At 43.5% G+C, this 18,685-nt stretch overlaps 1 protein-coding gene across 37 annotated transcripts in view; it reads right to left on the minus strand.

Annotated features, from left to right (window-relative positions):
- Positions 1-18,685, minus strand: part of KALRN (kalirin RhoGEF kinase) — a 695,174-nt gene that overhangs the window by 308,869 nt on the left and 367,620 nt on the right. For all 37 annotated transcript variants that reach the window (XM_084990933.1, XM_084990932.1, XM_084990931.1 and 34 more), the window contains one exon: positions 5,853-6,048. In XM_084990933.1, coding sequence (XP_084847059.1) covers positions 5,853-6,048 — 196 coding nt within the window. The remainder of the gene's footprint in view (positions 1-5,852; positions 6,049-18,685) is intronic.

The following is an 18,685-nucleotide window of genomic DNA, read 5'->3' on the forward strand; positions in this document are numbered from 1 at the left end:
GTGAGGACAAAAACAGATAAGGTATACACAGTGCTTGGCATGTCGTAGGCTCAAAAACATCCATTTCCCCACTTTTTCCTTTCCCTTGGGGGAAATTACAGTCTTTATTACTGATGGGACTGTTGAGAGGCTTATATAAAATGTAAACATAAAATCTTACCATTAGGTGTCTGTGAACTTTCTCAAAGTATATCATTAGAAATTATGGTGATTTGGATGCTATTAAGCCAACACGCTCAACTTTGGCTCCCATTAGATTCACCTGGAGAATGTTAAAAGGCCACTGTGTCCTGGCTATGCCCAGACCAACAACATCAGAATCTTTGTGGGTAGGACCCAGGCATCAGGTAGTCTTAAAGCTCCCAGGGTGACTCCAACATGCGACCAAGATTGGGAACCACTGGGTAAGATGGCACAACAGTCAGCGACCAGTGACAGAGATAACCCTGTGCTACCCTCTGTTACCACAATGCTCGGCACTGCGACTCCTTAGGGCTCAAGGACATGGCTGATATTAAAGTGTTACTCTGCTTTCCTCTGCTGCCAGGCCGAGGGTTCCACTTGGATTCCCTCAAGGACAGAGGTGCTGTGGTCTAGGGTAAGAGTTAGGTGTTCCCGCCTATGCTGCCCACACACGGAAAGGGTTTTTCAAGTGTTTGTGTGTTCCCGAAATATCTGTCTGCCTCGGAGAGAGAACAACTTTTCTCCTCCCCTCTCCTTCATCACCCCTTCTGTGTCACTCCCTCAATATAACACTCAGTTTAGAAATGATCAAGTCCTCTAATCAGGTTTTTAGATCAGTATTTTCAACCCTGGGTGTACATTAGAATCACCTGGGAAGTTTAACAAATCTGGGCCCATTCCAGGCCAATTAAGTTAAGAATCCCTGAGGGATGGGACCCAGACAGGGTATTTTTAAGACGCTCTCCAGGTGATTCTAAATATGTGGTAACGCTGAGAACCACTGTTGTATATCAGTTTCTCTCTCTTGCTCTCAGATGCACATTCCTTTACCCCGTTTTGGAGAAACACAGGCCATTTCTGTGTTTATGGCACAAGTACAATGATTTGTGGCCCATTATTTTGACCTACATCTGTTCCCCCCAGACTGATGTTCATTCTTGATTAATTCAGTGAACTTTAATATTGTGCATTTGCTACATGCCACTTGGCCAGATGCTGGGAATATAAAGAAGGAGGGCCCTGCCCTCATGCCAGAGAAGCGATAGGGGCATGAATAACCCCAAGAGAATTCAGTTAGACAATAACTACAGACAACAGTTATCAAGTTTCCCTGAGCTCTTCCCATGGTTATGTTCCCCCTACTGCATCCTTAACCGCTCTATGTGGTTCCAATTCCTGTGACTGTTGTTTTTCAGAGAAAGGCGAGGCTTAGGGAGATGGGGTAATGGGCTCAGGGACACCCAGGTAGTGAGGAGTGTGGCCAGGATGCCAAACCAGGAAGTCTCTCTCTCTCTCTCTCCTGGCTGTACTCTTCTATGTTCAGGGAGGAGTGATCCTCACAGCCTAATTTAAGAATTTAAATGCTGTGGCTGGGTTCTTCCCAGGCACGGTAAATTTTAAGCATCATTGCCACAAGCTCCAAAGAGTTTTCATCTATAAACCTTGCATTAAGAGAGAACGTGATGCTTTGATTAGACCACAAAAGCAATATATCTGCAGAACATGTGGCTCCGGTCTTATTCCTAAGGTCGTGTGTAAGAGTCACAGGGTCAGATGACATGAGGGAGAAGACCTGGGGCATAACCAAGCAGGGAAGTGAGGCTGGATCAGGGCAAGTGAGCTGGAGGGGACTTTGGGAAGGAAGGCCACCTTGCCACATTAGACAGAGGAAGAAACTAAGGTCTCAAGAGAAAGAATAGGGACCTCCGAAGTCAGACTGCTTGCACTGAGGTATATGGAAGGAGTGGCCAACAGGGAACTCTACTCAGTATTCTGTGATAATCTATGTGGGCAAAGAATCTGAGAGAGAATGGAGATGTATACATGTATGACTGCATCACTTTCTTGCAGAGTTGAAATTACCATGGCCTTGTAAATTAACTTCAATAAAACTTAAAAAAAAGTAAATAAATAAATAAATACCCCCCCCCAAAAAAAAAACCAAATCAGACTGCCTGGTGGTGGTGTAGCTGGACCTTGAAGTCAGCCAGTGTCTTTTCCCCAACTTGACTCTTTCCAGCAAACCCTACCACTTCCCAACTTGAGGTCCAAATAGATAACCCTAAGCAATGAGCAACTGAAGAAATAGTTCCTATTTTGCCAGCTAGTCCTAAGGCTGATGTTGATTTCAGCAAAGGCTTTTGCTTTGGTTAGGGCTGTTGGTATATCAGGTGGACTTAGTAGAACCTGGCTGAATGTTACAAACATCATATCTGAAAATAAGTGTCAGGAAATTCCTGACTTCCATTTACTCCTATAAAAATCAAAGCATAAGCCCTTAGTTAATTTAGCTTGGAGGGCTGAATAGCAACCAAATTCTTAATTTTGCTAACTGTCCTTTTTCTGAGATAATGGTTCGTTTTACCTCTGGCTCAAATACAGTTCACTAGACATACAAGACATGCCTTATATTTATGCCTCAGTCCTGTGTCTCTGAAGTCCTGCATTCCTCAGCCACTTAAGTCCTGGGCCAGACCCACTCCAGGTCCACCAAGAACCTCCACCCCCAGCCTCAGCTCTGGTGTGACATGCCCTCCTTCCCCTCAAGCCTGAGAGATGTGATCGATGCCTCCTTTGCAGGACAGAGATGGCAGCAGACAGAGTGAGCTTCCCTGAGAGCACTGGAATCATTCCCCTGCAGCCTCCTAGGCTATGCCAGATGGAACAGCTAGCTGAGGAGGAACAGAGGAACAGCCAGTCCCAGCAGAGAGGGCTGAAGAGGCCAATCAAAGCTCTTCTGACAAAGCTCATTCCTAGAACAGGATATTACGGGGGTGAGCAGCCCATCTGCCTGGGGTGTTGTCACCCACTCAGCCATCATGGTTAAGGTGGCGGCCAAGCACAGCCAGTCTTCAGGGACTGCAAGCTCCCGGCAGACTTTCTGTTACCAAGGATACCTGGCTCTTGGACAGAGGTGTACTTGCTTAAGATTGCCCTGGTCCTAAGTGCCGCAGGCTTTCAGGCAGACGAGGCTCTCCAACCTGCCAGACACATCAGTACTGAGGGATGAGGGAATGAGGGGTGAGCATCCTTGCAGGGGATCTCTGCATAGCCACTCTCCTAGGTACTGTGTCTGCATCCTCCACCATTCTTCCACCTCTAACAAGGCCTTAAAAGTGTACAGCCGTGGCCAGGAGCTCTGCTTCTTAGATTTTACATGCACATGATTTACCTGGAGATTTTGTTAAAAATGCAGATTCAGCTTCCTAAGTCTGGGATTCTGCCTTTCTAATCAGCTTTCTTGTGAGGCTGATGCTGCTGGACAAGGGCCCATACTTTAAGTAGGTCCCAGGTCAGTGGTCCTAGATCAGTGCATCAGAATTGTCTGGAGGGCTTACTGAAACAGGTTGTCAGGCCTCACCCATAAGTGATTCTGATGTGGCATATTCTAGTGGTGGGCCCTTGGACTTACAATTTCTAACAAATTCTTAGGTGATGATGCTGCTGCTGATCTGGGGGCCACATTTGGAAGTCACTGTTCTAGGGCATGTCATAGACATCAACTGCTGTGATGTAACTGTCATGATGAAAAGCAGAAGTTTTCAGCCCTGTCTGCATGATTGCATCATCTGAGGAGCTTTTTCTGATACCCAAGTCCCATTCAGAGGTGTTATATCAGAGTGTCTAGCACTGCCATTTTAAAAACAAACCTCAGAGAGACTGCGATGTGAATGAAGGGCCCTTCTTGGAGCTGCGTGGAGCAAGGTCTGCACCCTGCAGGCCTGGGGCTCACAAGCAGCTACAGTCTGTTCACAACACAAATGAAAACTGAAGGAAAGGGCGTTCCTGTCATGGCTCAGCAGTTAACGAACCCCACTAACATCCATGAGGATGTGGGTTCCACCTCTCGCCTTACTCAGTGGCTTAAGGATCTGGTGTTGCTGTGAGCTGTGGTATAGGTTGCAGATGCAGCTCAGATCCAGCATTGCTGTGGCTGTGCTGTAGGCCAGTGGCTGCAGCTCTGAGTCACCCCTAGCCTGGGAACCTCCATTTGCCATGGGCGCGGGCCTAAAACAACAAAAAGACCAAAAAAAAAAATTAAGGAAAGATTCTGCTGATTTTGTAGGAGCATAAGAAGTAGACAGAATTTATTAGATTGCCTCTGGTTAGAAAAGAAGTTCCTCTTGAAGGCTGGTTTATCTTCTTTCAGGTCATTAAAAGAAACACAGTACCTTAAAGGCAAGTTCTTTTGTTTTTGTTTTTGTTCTGTTTTGTTTTGCATAGAGAGCCTCAGAATGTCTTATTAATATAATTGTGACATGAATTATCCTGAATAACAGTCTAATTATTTTAAAAAACGCTGGGGCTAACCACATTTCTGAACTTCTGGACCTGAGACAACAGATTAAGTGCCATGGCCTTTTCTTCGTGGTCCACATGCCAGGCTAACAAGGTGAAAAGCAGGCTTGAACTACTGATTTCTAATGAGAAAGTTTTGAAAAAAATAGTCATCCTTTGTCAAAGAGAACAGGAACAAAGGCCCAATAAGCCCAGACATTACACAATAAAAGCTGGATTATGCAGTGTCACTGGCTGTTCCATCTCCTCATTGCTGCATTCCCACCTGTGAACATGTTTTTCCAAAGCTGGGATTTTGTTATGTCATTGGGCTATCGCATTGCACTGATAACCCATCACTCAACCTGGTGTGGCCTTTCCCAAAGATAGGCAGGCGGCACCCCTGAATGTAAACTAGGACATTCGAGAGACGGGCCTTATTCTAGGAGTTAAAGTCAAATTCGATGATTCTAAATGTCCTTTACAACCAACAGGGACATATACCAACTGTGCGCTTTTTTTTTTTTGCTTTTTAGGGCCGCACCCATGGCACCAACTGTGTTTTAAAGTGTTGATGGCCTGAGCCCTGTCTGCCTCCTCTTGGAGGACCCAGGGCGGGTGGGGGTGTGGAGACCCAGGTTCTGGCACTCCACGATGTGAGCCCAGGCCAGGGACTTCTCTTTTTCTGGACCACCTGGACTAGGGGACTGCTAAGGCTCTCTTCAGTTCTAACATCAAAGGCTGTTTTGGAAATTGGCAGGTGTCACGGTAAGAGCTCATGCATTTGTTGGTTAAATAGTGAATAAATCCTGAGCAGGAAAAGAAGTCAAGTCTGGATAACTTGGCCGTGTGTTTTTGAGAAGTTATAAAATTATATGACCTTGACATAAATTTTATCCGTACTTCTTATACTCAGGCATAGACCAGTGATAAGAAAAATGAGTGTGAGAGGCATGAACTAGAGATGAGGAGCCGGCCCTGAGGGTGGAGGACCAGGCAGGAGAGTGTGTGCAGGGGACGGGGTTGGAACAGCAATGTCTATACATGTGAAGACAACGCGCAAGGATGGCTGACTGCTTTCGAGGCCCACCTGGTGAGTTTCTCTAGACCACCATGTTTTTGCATCTGTGCTAAGTTCCATCATTGGCTTTTTCCATTCTCTGCACAGGAGAACCTGGCTCTATTCCTGTCTTTATCATAGCCTAACTTGGCAACCCCAGGCAAGCAATTTCAGCTCCCTTGCTTTGGTTTCTTTTTCTTTAAAAAGGGGGCAAAAATCTCTGCGAGAAGAGAATGAAGGAGTGGAGTAGAAGTGCTTGCTGGAGTCAGGCTGGTGTTCTTGACTTCATCATCTCCCCACTGGAAGCAAGAGCACGGGACAGGTGGACTACCTGAGGCCTGGACCTCCATGATGTACTGATGCAGATCCTGGCCCTGCTGGATGACCTCGAAGGTCATGTTGTTCATGGCCAGCTTCCGTTCTGTGTGGCGCTGCAGCCGCTGCTCCGCCAGTGTCAAATCCTCTGTGTTGAAGTCATTCATCTGCCGAAGCAAGTCCTCATTCCAGGCGTCCAGCTCTGCCGTCACCTGTGGGGAAACCACCATCAGTGCAGGCTCCTGGTCCACGAAAGGCTACTAGGTGGAAGTTCACCGATTCCAAGCCAGATTAACTAATCCAACCCTTGTATCCGTCTCTGCTTTGCATCTCTTTCTTGACTCCTAGTTTAAGCAATGGTGCCACATGCCCACAAAAGCATGCCTTTAAAAGTGTTTACCCTGCATTTCAGTGTCTACAGCAACAGCAAACACTTACAGGAAGAAGAATGGTTTAGAAGGTTTTCGCATGCTCCGTATCATCCCCTCCCCACCCCAATGACCTGGACAGGAGGCAGGGTGGAGATCTCCAAGTCCATCTCACAAACAAGGAGGCTGACACTCACTTATACAGATGGAATGGTTTGCCCAGAGTTCACCTTGCTCTTGAGGGGCATGACCTGAGGACATAATTCAGTTTTCCTCCTGACGGCAAAGACTCTGTTCACCATACCGTAACTGTTGTTCTAAAAATCTCATCGCTGGAGAGGGCCCCAGAAATTAAGCACTGGGTCAAATGCTTTTCAAGAAACAGAAACCAGAGGCCTGGAGAAGCCCAGTGAACAGCCTGAGGTTACACAATCAGAGCCCGTATCCACTGAACCCAGGGGTCCCAATCCGGTTCCTGCATTCTGTTGTACAGGATTTTCTCTATGACAAAATTTGATACCTGAAATGGTGACTAACAAGATGTAAATGTATAGCTTACCTCTAGAAAGCCAAACAGAGTATACTTTATAGAAAGGCACGGATGATTCAAATGGAGACTGAAGCATGTAATGAAGGGAAACTTGCCCTAATATGAAACTGCTAATTGGTTATTGCTCTACACCTTCACTCACATCACTTGCCCTCATTTACTTTCAAAAATGCGCCTCCACATAGAGAATGAATCCTATACTTCCTTCACAATTGCTGCCATCATCCACAGTGTAGGAACTCAAAAGTCCTAAACTGGGTAATAATTCCATCTGATATATGAATCAAAGAACAACTTTTCAGGTCTGTCATCACATGCTCCCCCGTGGTAGCCCTCTGAAGGCAATGGCACCTGCAGTTATGGTACAGAATGGCACAATGGTACTGTCACCTTCTTTTCTGGGAAGAAGCAATGGAAGCCTCACCCCAGATCACAGAGTTAGGGTATGGCCCGGGCAACCTAAGCTCACGGTCCAGGGCCCCGGCTCAGTGATTCTCATCCTGCTGGATCTCATCCCAGCTGATGTGTGGCACACCCTTCCCAGTTTCCAAACACGGCTGTCCAGGAGCATCAGGGGACAAAGTGGCGGAAAGACCAGCTTTATGCAACTAGGAGATGGTGTGGTTACATCCTATGCTGTAGGGTCTATAGCCATACAGACCAGGATGGGAAAGGCAAGCCCTTCCTCCTGAGGTCTAGGATTCCATTCTCGTCTTAACAGTAAGAATTTTCTCCATTAACAATGTAGTTGCTCTCTTTGAAACAGAAATAGGGGAACTGTAAACATATTACCTTCACCATCATGGGTTCTCACCTCATGCCCCCACCTCTTTGCAGGTCAACCAAGGGATCTACTGAGCTCAGCCCGAAAGCCTAGTATCTACTTATTGTGGAGCGTCCTTAGGGGTCTGGGAATCAGCAGGTTGACAGGCAAACAGGTTTTTGTTGTATCCCATCTTTGAAAAGCATTTCATTCTCTAGCTAGAGATAGGAGTTAAACTGAGAAAAATAAGAGAGATAATTTACTTAAAATTTATAGGGGACAATTTATAGGAAGAATGGGCCTTTATAGACTAGGCCTATAAATTTATATTTTTCCTTCCTGTGGTAAAAAAAAAAAAAGTTGAAGTATAATTTACATACAGGATACACATTATTTCAAGTATTCAGTTCTGTGGATTTCGACAATTTTATATAGCCACGTAACCATCACCAAACACAAAATATAAGAGCTTTCTATCACCCTAGGGAGTCACCCTTTCCAGGTAGTTCCTGTTCCCCCCAGCCCCCATCTCAGATACCATTTTCTGATTTCTAACATCACAGATTCTTTTTTTTTTTTTTTGTCTTTTTGCCATTTCTAGGGCCGCTCCCGCGGCATATACTAGGAGGAGTCTAATCGAAGCTGTAGCCGCCGGTCTACGCCACAGCCACAGCAACGCAGGATCCAAGCCGCATCTGCGACCTACACCACAATTCACAGCAATGCTGGATCCTTGACCCACTAAGCAAGGCCAGGGATGGAACCCACAACCTCATGGTTCCTAGTCGGATTCGTTAGCCACGGAGCCACAACAGGAACTCCACATCACAGATTCTTAAGACTCCACACAAATGTACTCCTACAGTATGGACACTTTCATATGATTCATCGAAGATTCATCTGTATTGTGTGTAACAGTTCACTTCTTGCTACTGCTGAGTACTGTTCCATGGTATATATACCATGATTGGTTTATCCATTCTCTAGCTGATGAACTCTTGGATCGTTTCCAGTGTTTGGCTATCATGAATAAGGCTGGCGTGAAAGTTCTTGCATAAGTCTTTCTGTGGATATACAGATTTTCATTTCTCTCAAGAGTCACTTAAGGAGTGCAATTGTAGGGTCATAGGGTAGGTGTCCATTTAATGTTCCTAAGAAGAATTTCACTGTCCCAATGGAAATGTAAGAAAGTTCCAGTTTCTCACCATCATTTGGTATTACCGGTCTATTTAATTTCAGCACTAGCGGGTGTGAAGTGATATCTTAGTATGGCTTTAGGGTGTATTTCCCTGGTGACTCATGATAGTGAGCGTATTTTCACATGCTTATTGACTGTTGATGTCTTCTTTTAGAAAGTTTCTAGTTTTTTTGCTTATTTTTCAAAAACTAGACTATCTTTTGATTATAGGTTTGCAAGAACTCTTAATACATGCTGGATAGAAGTCGTTTATCAGATCATATATTGAAAATAGTCCAAACACAATTTTTAGTCCATTTTCCTATCTACAAACTCAAGGGGAATAAGAATGAAAGATAACAAGCATGAAAGGAAGAGCCTGCCTTTTCTTTACACATTAGTTTTTGTTTTGTTTCCATGAAACCAAGTCTATGAAGAAGCTGTTTGCTGCAGGAAGATCCCAGAGGGATCCCGATGCCTGTGTCTGCCAAGTGGAAGGGCAGGTGTCTAGGGTGCTGCTTAGGGCAGAGCAAAGGTGAGGGGCTTTAGCTGGGAGAGTGAGGCTCTGAGGTTGGGTACCTTGGGGATCTGAATCTAAACCAAGTGTGAAATAGGCTCAGGATTCTATATCTAGTGTTTCTATGTTCCTTTCTCCCTGCTCCTCCACCCGTACCCTCCAACCCCATTCAGTTAAAGGGCCCAAGTCTGTCAGGAAGCCTCAAGAATGAGAATCTCAAGAAGCTACTCAATGCAACGTCCTGGCTTCCAAGGCTCATGCTCTGGGTCTGCACTCTCTTTACTCTCTCCATGTTTGACTCTCTTTCCGATCACCCCAAGCACTGATGCGCAGAGCCCTGAAATAGTCTGATTTGCGTATGTCTAATGTTTTCTGGAGTTTGTTTTCTTTCCTGAGTATTTTCTGTTTCCTCAAGGAATACTCTGTTATTGGGCTCCTCCTCTTCACTTTCTTTCTGGGGCACAAGGCTGGCCCAGAGCAGGGGTCATTTTTTTTCTTTTAAGAAAAAATTTGTTTTCAAGCCTGAAACTTACTTTACTGCTAATGAAAAGAACTTTCGAGGCTCTTCTCCTGGTCTTGTGTTGCATGAACCAGTCAGCTGGTTTGCTTCCGGTCCCTGAGGGGTGGCTCTGCAATCTCCAGCCACCTTCCCTAACCCAGCAGCCCTGAAATTCCTTGTCCCTCCTCCCATCTACTCAGGTCCTCATTTCTCTTCAAAGTCAACCTTCTCGTATGAAGAGCTTCAAGACAACCCCCAAACCCTGATGTTTTCCCCGGCTTATCTCATAACAGAGGACACGGGCTGGTGGGCTAATACAGAGACAAGACCATGAAAAGAAAAACCTGCCTGGGGAATTAATCTGGTGATCTAACTCCATTTGGAAAAGAAACCTGGAAGAATTTGTTCTGGCCTCTTTTGCTTTCTCCTTCCATTCCATTAGCCCCATCTCAGCTTCTGGCTCACTTGGTTCCTCTCTTGGCTCTGGTGGCCTCTCTCTGCCTCCTTCTTCTGAATTAATTGGAGTGTTAGGATATGATGACCTTTTTGCGAGACGCATTGGCAGTATTTCTATTTTAGCAATTATCTACTCCAGAGCCACAGGCATAAGGGAAATCAGAGGAGGAGCTAAACAGGAATTTAGATGGGATAAGAGGCAGTGGGACATGGGAAGACACTTCAGAAAGAAGCCCAAGACTTGTCTGCCAGATGAGATTCACTGAATCCAGTATACTGTGGCCAAAAACTGTCCCAAGGGACTTGGTTTAGCAATGGCCTTGGGCTCTGTTCTCAGGGAGCCCTCTTCATTGGCTCCTCCCTCCTTCTGGGTCCCTTCTAGTAGTTCTCTGTAGAGAATACTTTGGCCCCCTCATCCCCAAGGGTACCTGCCTGAAACAGAATGCACCAGTCCCTTCTCTTCCCACTTCCTCTGGTCTGTCTCATCCCATCAACTTAGCTCTTTATTATCAACTGCAAAGTTGGAAGTCCTCTTCTTCAGATCACTTTTAGATGCTGCTGATCATAATGAAGATGACAATCTTGATTAAAAAAAAAGACATTCTACCCTGAACTGTGCATTTATCATGGGACAGTCAGTGTTAAGCATTTGATTTTCTTTTATTTAATCCTCCTAGCAACTCTCAGAGGAAAGGAAGACACAGAGAAGTCAGACCCTTGGCCCCCAGGCTCTCAGAAATGATGGCAGAGCTGAGCGTTCAACTACAAAGGCCAGGGCTCTTAACCTCCTTAACCTCATGTCAAAAGTGCTGGCCCAAGAATTAATTTCAGGGGATAGTTTTCATTTTCCTCACTTCAGAGAAGTACCCATTTAGCAGTTCCCTGGTTTTCTTTTCTAAAACCCCCCTACAAATTCATGATAACTCCATTTTCTTCACTTCATATGAACCTTTTAAATAAATCATGTGCTTTGAAGAGATCAATAAATTGTGTGCTTGTGGCATTATATAATGCCAGGAATAATTTACCCTTTCAAAAAAACATGCAGCCTTTTTGTTTAAGAGTTTGGTAATTTTAAAAAATTGACTCTGAGTATTTATACTCAGTATAAAGGTCATGTTAACCTGTCTAGAATTCTCTGGTCCCCCAGGGGCCTTTGCCATGAACAGGAGACACATCCGTAATCTGGCATTGGGGTGTGAATACTGGGGCAAAAGCTGTAGCAAGGAGAGGTGTAACCTGCCCTCTGTCTGGGAACATTCTCTGTATGGCAAGAGCAAATGCCTGTGGCTGTCACAGCAGTTATATGAATGCTCAGGGATTGCCTAATATGACTGGGCAACAAAATCAGAGAAAAACAATGGAGGAGAATAATATGGGAGGTTTGCTTAAAATCTGGAAGCAAATATATATATACATGTGTATATGTATGTATATATTATTTAGGTATTTTATTATTATAGATGCAAACTATTGCCTTTGGAATGGATAAGTAATGAGATCCTGCTGTATAGCACTGGGAACTATATCTAGTCACTTATGATGGAGCATGATAATGTGAGAAAAAAGAATATATACATGTATGTGTGACTGGTCAACGTGCCGTACAGTAGAAAATTGACAGAACACTGTAAAGCAGGTATAACGGAAAAAATAAAAATCATCATTAAAAAATAATAATGCTGACCACAATGTATTAAGCATATTTTAAGTGCTAGAAGCTTTGCTAAAAATGTTCTGTGTTAACTCATTAAGTCCTTAATAACCCTCTGGGCTGGGAATTATTATTCTCATACTTCTCAGATGAGGAAACCAAGTGAGTAACTTGCCTAAAATCACACAATTAGTAAAGTTGGCGAAGCTGGTTTCAAACCCAGGCAGTCTAACTCAAAATGCTGCATACTCACTGACTGCACTATACCTTTGCCTCTCAGCAAGGGTATACACTTATGCTATGTACCTTAAGGTCCAATCCCATTTCACCTCACAGTGGGGAGGAAGGGTCCAAGGATTTCACTGTGGTAAGATGCTCTGAAACACAGGAGCTGTCAATTGCAAATGAACATCTTTCTGTTTTATAATGTCATTATTCATATTAAGATGAGAAAAGTGAAAGCTAAATATGCGCCACTGACCTACAAGTGCTGGCTGACAGGGAAAGACATATTGTAGCTAAAGAAACAGCCTCATGGCATGGAAAGGGCTATTTTATCTATAATTGGTATATATGTTGATGTAGGTTATCACTATAAAGCTAACATAAGCTAAATTTACTCTTCTTGTCTAGTCTAGTGTTAAATTCTTTTATGTTTATCAATTTATAAAATGATGAGTGAACTCTAATACAGAAAATTTTTTAAAAGTATAGCATAGGATTTCCTTTTGTTTTAGAAATATATATGCAACCTGTCTAACAAGTTAAAATATTTATTTATGTAGCTATATGAAGACCTCTGAGGATACTGCAAGAGTGTTCTGGAAAAGGACTTAGTGGTGAAGGAATCTGCTCAGGTGTTTTTTTTTTGATTTTTGGCAAAAAAAAAAAAAAAGTAAGAACATATTGTGACACTAACTGATGAGTCTCAACTGCTGCTTTCTAGTTCAATTGGATAATCTGGATGACTGAACACAATTTTTATGATCAAGTTCTTTTATGATCATGTTTTTTTTTTCATTCTCATTATGATTAAAATAGATCTTTGATATAATTATGACTGATCTTGAGGGAATCTTGAGTGTTTATTTTGTCCATATCTCTGTCTCTTAATCAGTGTGAGACTTGTAGGAATTTATGATGTTATTAAAAGATCCCCCCCTCTGTTGAAGAGCTTCGAGGACATGTATCGTTCATCCATTCTAGAACTCGTCAGTAGTCAGGTCTCAGACTGAGTTTTCTCCTGTGAAAGCTAGAGCTTTACACTGTTTCCTTCTACTGAGTTCCATGCATCTTTACCAGAAATGAGAAGCAGAGAGCATCTGAACCTTGACAATGTCACTTGACTTCAGTCCCATACTTACCCCATTACAGAATGATCTGAAAGTTCCCATCAGGGGATCTCTGATATTTTACCAAAAACAAGTGACTTGCCTGATTACGAAAGCTCTGTGAACAATCCTTAAAGTCTAGATATTTCATAATGAAATATCTTGTGAGGATGTTGGTTTACTTTATTGTATTTATTCTTCATTTCCTTTCCAAAACCCTGGGGTACATTTAAAAAATGCTACAGGGATCCCTAGGAGGAACCCACAGAGATGGATCTCAAACAGATCTGATTTTCTTTCCTGATATAGTTACTATGTTACTGGATCTGAGGAATGCAAGCATGGAGAACAGCAAGGCTGGAGAAAGGGTTATGAAATCCAACCAGAAGAGGCTGTGGCCCTTTGAACGACTGTGCAGACTGATGGCCCTGCGTCACCAGAGGAGCACTTCCAGTGAAGCACCTGGCCTGGCCAATGCTGAAAAATTGAAATTACTTCTATAATAAATTAAATTAATTTTGATAGACTGAAGAATTGGGCCCCCCAAAAAGGGTAAAATTTGAGAGGAAAATATATATAAAAAGCTTTCATTTAAGTTTTTAAAAAGTCAGTATATTGGAAACATTTACCTTGAGAAAATAACCAGGGGCTTTTAAGGGGGCACAAGCCTCAACAAGGCAGGTGATGAAGTCATAGAAAAGGCCCCCATCTCCCGGGCTGCATGGGGAGAGTGCCAGTGTCCTGGACACCCAGCTCCCCAGGGGTGTGTGCAAGACGGGTGTGTGTTAACCAGGGTCCTGCCAACAGGAAGCAACTAGGAGAGGGAGACGTACCCAGAAAGGTTAGTGCATTGGAGACAGGGCCCACAGAGAAGGGCTGACAATGAAGAGACATGGTTATCGAAGTTTTAGAGTCAGAGGAGACAGCAGAAATAACTTACACAATCTCAACATTTTTCAGATAAAGGAAAAGAGGCCTATGATGACCATTTGCAAATATTTTTAGGGCTGCCAAATAAGAGGGAACAGATTCGTTCTGTTTTTCCGGAGAGCAGAACCAGGACCAAAGGGTAGAAGGGTGGAGACTGGGCTCAACACAGTAATGAGATCCAGAGCTCCCTTCATCCCCCTCCCCCGACACCAGCTTTGCTTCTAGGCTTTGGAGATGTTCTGGTGGAGGCTGGATGGCATCCTTCAGAGATGCCACATCCTGGCCACCAACCTTTACCTGTCCTCCAGGTGTCATCTCATTGGGAAATCTTCCATGGACAGCCTGACAGCTTGGTATTTTTGTCTCAGTGTTCTCATCAAATCTGAGGCTTCCCCTGCCGTAGAATGATCACATTATAGGATGATTCTGTTTCTGTGGTTCTTCCCAACTAGTCCCCTGATGGCAGGGGCTTGTTTTATCCTCAATGCCCAACACAATTTTTGGTACATAGTAGGTGCTCACTAAATGTCTATCGAATTGAATTTCTATTAGGTGAAAGGCTGACTAAACAATCTCTTTCAAGTCTAAAATGCTAATAAGGGCCTCCGCATACAACCAACTGCAGAGGTGAGACCACTAGTAAATTACCATCAGCTTTCTTTCTTCTAGGCAGAATTTTCCTCCTTGAAGGTCATTTTTTTCCCAGCCAGCCTGGTCCCAACTTATCCTAAGGCAAACCCCACAGATTTATGGTAGGCTTTCCATTCCTTACTCAGGTTGATTATGCAGATTAATTTTCAGGTGCACTGAACAAACTTTGATTGTAATGATCAAGTCAGAAATTTAAAAGAAAGGTCTTAACTGAGCCCATTTTTTCATAAAGCCCCTTGTATCTTCCTTGGTGTCATTTCTAGTAATCATCAGGGTAGGTATGTCTACCCCAAGGGATACCCAAGATTATCCTTTCATAACAGAGAAAAAAATCCTCTACATATAAATAAGTATATGTATGTGCATATATATCATATGCACATGTATTTTATCAAACCAAGAGGAAAGCTGTAACGTTTCCCTGGACTTTCCCTAGCATATTCATGGCGGAGTGTCACTCGGACCACATGGTGATGGTGTGGGGCGGGAGAGCTCATGGACGGTGCAAGGACCTCAATGCAGAGGCACTGACAGGAACACGTGTCCCGTGGCTTTCAGTATATTGCAAATTAGTGCTCTTTTCAAGTGCCCAGTTAAATGGACTTACCTACTCTCTAGTTTTAACAAAGCTAACCTGCCCCCAAAATATGTGGCTTAACAAGGTTGCTCAAAGAAACTGCAGTTTGAAGAGAATACTAATCATGAAAGCACAAGAGAACTTTGAACCCTTTGGCAGCCACACTATGGGGTAAAAAAACAGTGACAATCGAATCAGATCTGTCAAGAAACCAGAACCAAAAAATCAGCAATAATTATCGAGAAGACTATTTGAAATATGGAACTACACATTTAAAACATGGAACTATTTCTCATGAAAAACTGAAGCTTCACCCTAAGGGCACAGTGAGTTTTGAGATTATTAGTGATGGCAGAATGTGTATATAAAATTTGCAAACTAATACAGATGCATATATAGAGGGTTGCAAGTTCAAAAATACTTTATTGAAGGTGTCTAATCTAATCAAAGGAGTTTGGAGACCACTGGCCCGTTCTTGCTTCCAAAAGTATTTTTTATTTATTTCTGACCATTCCAATCAACTGTGGAAAAGGTAAAATGCATGGAGGCAACAAAAACAAGAAAAAAGCATCCAGAATCTTACCACCTCAATATAAACATTTTTTGCATTTGGTGAAGTGTCTCTTCTATCACAACCATTTCCTATAACATACCTTTCAGAGGAGGAGGTTGAACTTACAGGGGAAAAAACTTTATAATGTAATAAATTCATTGAGTAATATAAAAAAACCTTTATAGAACATCATGTTCTGCCATGGGTCACTTCATAGTCTCCAGGGAGTCTAAGAAGGCATGTCAGGCACACTGCTACAGTCCTGGTTTTTGAACATTTGCCTAATCCAGTTGGGATAGGTTTTACTTCTGGCAAGGATATCCCCTGACCCCACCCCAGGTATACTGTGGGAGCCACATAGTTGAGTAAAAGGAGGCTGGTGCAACAACTCATATGTTATCTTAATTGAAATTAATTAGCCCATGTCAGCCATCAGTGATATGGTTAAGGAGTCACACTTGGAGCCCCCAGATGTCAGGGGAGCAGGCCCACTCTGGTTTTCAGTAATCCCTAGGAATTCCGAGAATGTCTATGGAATGTCTTCCTCTAAGGAAGGAAACCATAGCTGTAGGTTCCACAGTGCCAGCCTCTGCCCTGGCTTATGTCAGCTCTGATATATCTCTCATTACAGAAACCACCCTCAGTTTCACACTCTGAAGCTTCTCTACAAGTTTGCCCTTCATCCCCACAGTGAAACACTAACTGGTGTTTGAAATAATCTCATCACACTCAAAAATAGCTCCTGACTATCTGACTTGAAGGAGAAATTTTCCATAGGTTTGAGAGGATTTCCATTTCTGTCTAAGATGAAATGTAGCATTTCCCAAGCTTTGGGCCACACCCCAAAGGGGGAACCAGCTTCCTTCTAAAACCTGGGTGTTACTGCCTAAACCAGAGAGTGCAGAGCCAAATGTTCATCTCCCTCATTTGGTCTATTTATTATCTGTATCTCCCTCACTTTATCAGACCCTCATACAACTTCCCTACTTCTGCTCTGCTGTATATGCCAAGCTGTGGAAGCTACTGTCAGGGTGGGAGGGGGAACTCTTATATGGTCCTACGGCTGAAAAATGCAAAGCCTACAATTCAAATATCAAGCTCCAGTTAAACAGGATCCAATTTTAAAATATTTCATTTACAGCAAACTCTTTATAAAAGGGGGTATTTTTTGGCATACGCTTTGCCTTGGAAATGGATTTTCCCAGAATCACGGCAGGCAAAAGACACCCTAGTGGTGCCCCCAGCTGATGTCAGGGGGACAGTCCCGAGTGGCAAAGTGAGGCTAACCCACCCATTCTGGAACTGAACCAGCAATCTTGACCTCAAAGCCTCAGCTGTCTCATCAAATAAAGCCTAAATCTCCAAACCCTCAAGTTACTTCCCTCTCCTTACGCAGTGTTTGATGTGGATCTGGAATGACAGGAGAGTAAATAAAGAGTACAACAGCCAAATGCCCACACCTGCTAACCTAATTTCCCCATGGAATATTCACTCCTCACTGGGTGAAATGGAGCCGTGGGAGTGCCTGGGGCCAACACTGCTGCAACCAAACTCAACTCTGTGAGTCTCACTCCCAATTACCAAGGAACTATAACCCACACCCCCTCTTTCCTTTCTTTATGACCTTGGCCACCCCACCTTTATGAAGTTCACCCCATTCACGCCTCACTGCAAGCCAATATCTCTAATTTTCCACTGGCATTTTCACTGGTCTTTCAATACGTTTTAATACTGTTTGCCACCTGAAATCCTTTTGAGTGTGGAGTCAAAATAAATTATACATAAAAGGTATAAATTCACTTAATGTTATGGGATGCGTTGGAAGGATAATCGAGATCTATATTTAAAGACCTCTTTTCGTTTGTCTCAGAAACTGTGCAGAAAACACCTTTTAGAACATGACATCTTTAAGCAAGAAATTGCAGTGGCTTCCAGGAAGCCTGGATAGAGGGAAAAAAGAGAAAGGGCATAAGAGAGCAAAGGCTAGGAAGGGCTGCTCTAGGACGGCTTCTCTTATACATTCTGATTCTCATCATAAACATTTTTGGTCTCAAGATTCAAGAAGGCATCTGTTGCCAGGACAGTTGGCTGGTCCTGTATGGGATCGGGAATGAGACTGGGACTGGGGTAGTGGAGCTTTCAACATTTGAAAAATAATAGCTTTCCTTCCAAACCAGTTCCACAGAAGTTTCCACAGATATTGTTGGGAAGATCAATCCCAGACCCTCCCAGAAGCCCCAACTAGGAGGAGATGGTTGGAACACAGAGTAAAGTTTTAATAAATGGTAGATGGAATATTGGTTTTCCTTCATACCACACCCACCAGGAGCAAAGAGAAGATGGAGCTTTTTAATTTAATGCTTTGCCATCTCTGAAAAGGACAAAGCATCATAGGTGTTGAATATTCTCATACCCCAGAAACCCTACTGGCCTGGCTTTAGTTATTGCATCAAAGCAGGACATAATAAAAGGTGGATATTATGTGGGGCAGACATTATTAATAGGCATTGCAAAGGGGACATAAATATAACAGAACACCTGATTCTGACCTTCCCAAAATGAACCGAGGCATCAATGAGATGAACCAGCAGATGGCCTTTGCACATGCTTATTTTCTTGATAAGCAGAAAGCAAACTGAAGATACAGGTCTTCCTTCCTGTGGCTCCTGAGGCCCTGTGTGATTCCATCTAATTCCTGGTCTGTGGTCACCAGCTGAGGAGACCGCCTAATTTAACACCTACCTATTCATGAAGCTATGGAACCCAACAGCTCTACCTCCATCACCAAGGAGCCAACTTCACGGTCTTTCAGGAACTAAAGTG

This window comes from Sus scrofa, chromosome 13 (genome assembly GCF_054392235.1).
Source record: "Sus scrofa isolate SSC_HxYL_T2T_F1_AM1 chromosome 13, Sscrofa_HxYL_maternal_Yorkshire_Landrace_v2.0, whole genome shotgun sequence".
Taxonomy (NCBI): Eukaryota; Metazoa; Chordata; class Mammalia; order Artiodactyla; family Suidae; genus Sus; species Sus scrofa.